This window comes from Octopus bimaculoides, chromosome 11 (genome assembly GCF_001194135.2).
Source record: "Octopus bimaculoides isolate UCB-OBI-ISO-001 chromosome 11, ASM119413v2, whole genome shotgun sequence".
Classification (NCBI taxonomy): domain Eukaryota; kingdom Metazoa; phylum Mollusca; class Cephalopoda; order Octopoda; family Octopodidae; genus Octopus; species Octopus bimaculoides.
Window position 1 is genome coordinate 51,455,293 of NC_068991.1, and position 4,001 is coordinate 51,459,293.

The 4,001-nt window shown below is 33.4% G+C and overlaps 1 protein-coding gene across 1 annotated transcript in view; it reads right to left on the minus strand.

Moving 5' to 3' along the window:
• Positions 1 to 2,035: 2,035 nt before the first annotated feature.
• The window catches only part of LOC106873918 (neutral protease), a 9,538-nt gene continuing 7,572 nt past the window's right edge, over positions 2,036 to 4,001 (minus strand). The window contains exon 3 of the mRNA XM_052971988.1: positions 2,036 to 3,998. Within this exon, the coding sequence (XP_052827948.1) occupies positions 2,225 to 3,998 (1,774 nt within the window). The 3' untranslated portion in view covers positions 2,036 to 2,224. The remainder of the gene's footprint in view (positions 3,999 to 4,001) is intronic.

Here is a 4,001-nt window from a genome sequence, read left to right on the forward strand (position 1 = left end):
GTTAAAAGCTCAATTGTTTTTGATATTGATTTGGCTGAGGTCTTTGTATTTATGTGTATGGTTGTACATCTATGTATTTTATTTTGTGGGGCATTGTATACATACACGCGTGCGCCTGTATGTGTGTGTGTGTTTGTAGTGAGAGAGAGAAAGAGGGGAGGGGTGAGATAAAATTTCTTGTCTCTTGTTCAAAAGAGAAAATCTCATTGCAATGGCACTCATTCAGGTTTTGAACACACACACACACACACACACACGGGGCTATAGTAGGAGACATTTGGTATCATACACTGGTGCTAAATCCAGAAACATATAGCTAAGGAACGAAGTTCCTGCCACGCAGACAGGACTGTGTCTTACAACAGAGGTTATAGAAAAAAATCGGTAAGTATATAACCAGCTTCCGAAAAATTAGAATTAATAATTGTTATTAATTTGCATTTCATGTATATCTCTTTTAGCGTAACAACATACAACAAATAAAAATTTCTTTGGGATCTTGTTAAATTTCTTTCCGATTTTTGCCAGAATATTTTTAAAAGGTGCAGTTGAGATGTAGATAAAATTTATAGTTTTACAACACCCAACTCTATTTCAGTGAGAAATAATGTTTTTTCCTCGTTTCTTTTGCTCTCAACTAATCTCATCTCCTAATATACCACAATGATTTTTTTCCAACCAAATCGGAGTGGAGTGGACCTTTGGAATCCTCTTCTCACTTATATTTTTTCGTCGTTTTTTTTACGTGTGCTATCAACTAATCTTGACTTCTAGTATACCACAAAGGACTATTTTCCCCTTTGCGGTGTATTAGGAGATCAGAATAGGGACTATTTTTATGGCTAATAACTGCTATTTTTAGCATAGTAAACAACTATGTTAAGGACCACCTGCCTTTAAATTTATTTAAAAGTGGGAGAAAAATGTTTTACACAACAAATTCCGATATAATCGTAATCTACACCATCTGAGTCATATATGTCCCGTTTTCATGGTCAAAGATTTTTCTAACAACACTATTGTCTGTTGTGGTGCCAGTGGATGAAAAAAATTAGGCTAAAAAAGTAACAGGGCTCTAAAACCATTTTCGTGACTACACAAGCCTCCTTGAGTTGAAAAAATGCGTTTTTGTTTTTTTAATTAAAATTAGTCATGTTATTGTGCACGTATAGTATCGAATCGAAAGGTATTTGTTTAATATTTGTTTCATAAGTCTCATGTGGATCTAAATTATGCTATAAAATTATGGTGCAAGTACATAATTGTTTTTAGTGATTTTATGACAAGCACAATGAAAAATGGTTGACAAAATATATTTTATCGTAATCAGCAACAACCTTGCAAGATATATTTTTTGATATACTTTTAAAATATATAATACAAGTTGTACTATAAAAAGAGCCTTCAGTACATACCTACTGAGCTGATTTTTAACAGGAAATATGACTAGATGTTCATTGTTCACTTAGCACTTAAGCAATGGAAACCTTGCTGAAATAACTGAAATTCATTTAACTGCCATTCCAAACCATCGAGGAGACTGCTGTTCAAGCTCGTTATCCTTTTGTTCATGTGAAGTGTTCCTCGGTATTTAGCTGAATTACTTGTCTGCTTTTTTGTGTCTCCCAACAACTTTGATATATCTTGACCCTTTTCCGTCAATCATACATTTTCTGAGATCCCTTTGATCTAGTATGCTAGTCTTTCTCGGTACTTTCCTTGTCTTTTTTTTTTTGTGATGTCTTCTACGTCTTTGGGCATTATATCAAAAAGATCAGGTCATTATGTCAGAAGGGTATTATGTCAAAAGAGCAGCTTTTCGGTGAAGTTCTCTCGTTCCTCCTGTTCTTCTAATCATTTTCTACATTTCAGAGTCACCAGTAAATCTAAAACTGTCTGCAGTAAATCTAAAACTTTCTCCTTCACATGATTTATTCGAAAATACTGATTTAAAGATTTAAAAATGATTTTGTAATACATTCCTATAATATGAATTTGTTAAAGGAGAGAATTTAGGAATTTCAAAACAACAGTATTCTAAGATTCAAATTATGTTTATTTATATTTTTCATTTGTGTTTTCAATTAAACATTCGCATAAATGTAAGATTAAATCTATCTGAAAATGTAAGCAATTATGAAATATTTATTGATTAAATTGTAAGTTATTGGACATATTTATTATTGAAACCAGTAAACAAATGTCTGATTAAATTTTTAATACCTTAATCCTCACCACACATATCCCGATACATCAACTCTTCAATATATGTCTCGGAAACAAAATGAGGATTACACCAATAAGTAACACGTAAGCTAACATTTTCCAAATTTTCTCTAGATTCCGGAGACAACATGACGAAAAATTTATTTCCTTCCAGCTTTCCCAAATTCAGTTTTGATGTGCCTTCAGCTAACAATGTAACTGGATCAGAACCATTTCCCTCTGTTAGCATATTGCTCTTTGATACCTTAATATGAACTTTGCCATACATACTAGTGGCTGTAATCATAATATTCCAAGCCCATTTTGGATAAGCAAAATCAAAGACTGGGTTTTCGTTAACTGACACTCTAATACCAGAGGCTGTTCTGTTCAATGTCAATCTTCGAATATGTTTCTCTACATCACATGGTTTAATTCCCACACGTTCAAAGGCTTTAATAAAAGGGCTTAGATCTTTCCCAAGATCATAGGCAACTTTCAGCATATCACAAGCCCCAGAAGTGAAATCTGAATGAGGATGCCAATATATTTCGTTGGCGATGAGGAAAACTCGGTAAGCTTCTTTGATATCCATTTTTAATTCGTGCACAATGTAGTAAAACATAAAATTATAAATCCCACTTCCATGATGAGGATTCATGTTTTGAGTGAAGTTATCTACATGACTTATAGATTTATTGTCCAAGGATGGGTCTGCCATAAATCTGTATGATTTCTTATCTTTCACAATATAGAAGCCAATTAGCCAGTCATTTTTATCTATGTAAGCTTCAGTGACTTCCCCTGTTATATCAGAAAAAGCTTCATTCATAGATCCAGACTGGTTAAAGTAAATCAATCCAGAGTGTTGTTCTGTGAAACCATGGGCAAATTCATGTGCAACAACATCAGCGTCTGTTGAAGGATAAAAGCGTGTATGGCCATCACCAAATGTACAATATTTCCCATTCCAGTATGAACCTTCATAATTTTCCCCGTAATGAACACGCAATATAGCTTGTTTGTTTAGTATTGAAATATTATACCATTCTTGAAACATCTGAGATACCATACTACCATAATAGACAGCATCAAGTGCAGGAGATATGGCTCCATTGGCACTATCATTAAAACCAGCGTCACAAACATAATAAATAGGGTCTGTATTATTAGAGACTTCCCCATAACTGTTTTGCATGTCCATAACCTTCACATAATTGTTTTCAAGGAAACACATTTTACCAACTTGAGTTACAAAAGCTTTGTGATTTTTCTCACTAAATTTGTATATTCCTGATTTTTCATTGCCACCGGAACCAGTCAGTACTCTGGAAATGGTATTTAAATTGTTATATTTCAACAGTATTTCTCCAGTGTTACCATCAATAACAAAGGTAGGCCGTTTGATAACTTTCTTATTTTCTATTCGATAATTAATATAGTATGCTAATCGAGGTTTGTTCTTTTCATCCATGAAAATTATAATTTTGCATTCTGGCTGGATACTATTTGCATAAATCTCGTCTCCCTCTGCTTTAAAAGCAATATCAAAGACATCTGATTTTGAAAGTTTTGGTTTTACATTTGTAATTTCATCTTCAATTCCTTGAATAAATGTTCCTGTTGCATCACCAGTCAAATGTCCATCTTTATCTTCTGTAACAGTTAATGAAGCATCAAAAACAGGAACACCTAAGAACTTCTCTTGTAAGCGTAAAACTTCTGTGCCTTCAGCTGTTTTGATACGGTTTGACTCTTCAACTTCTTCATACTCTTTCAAACCAAGAAGATCTCTG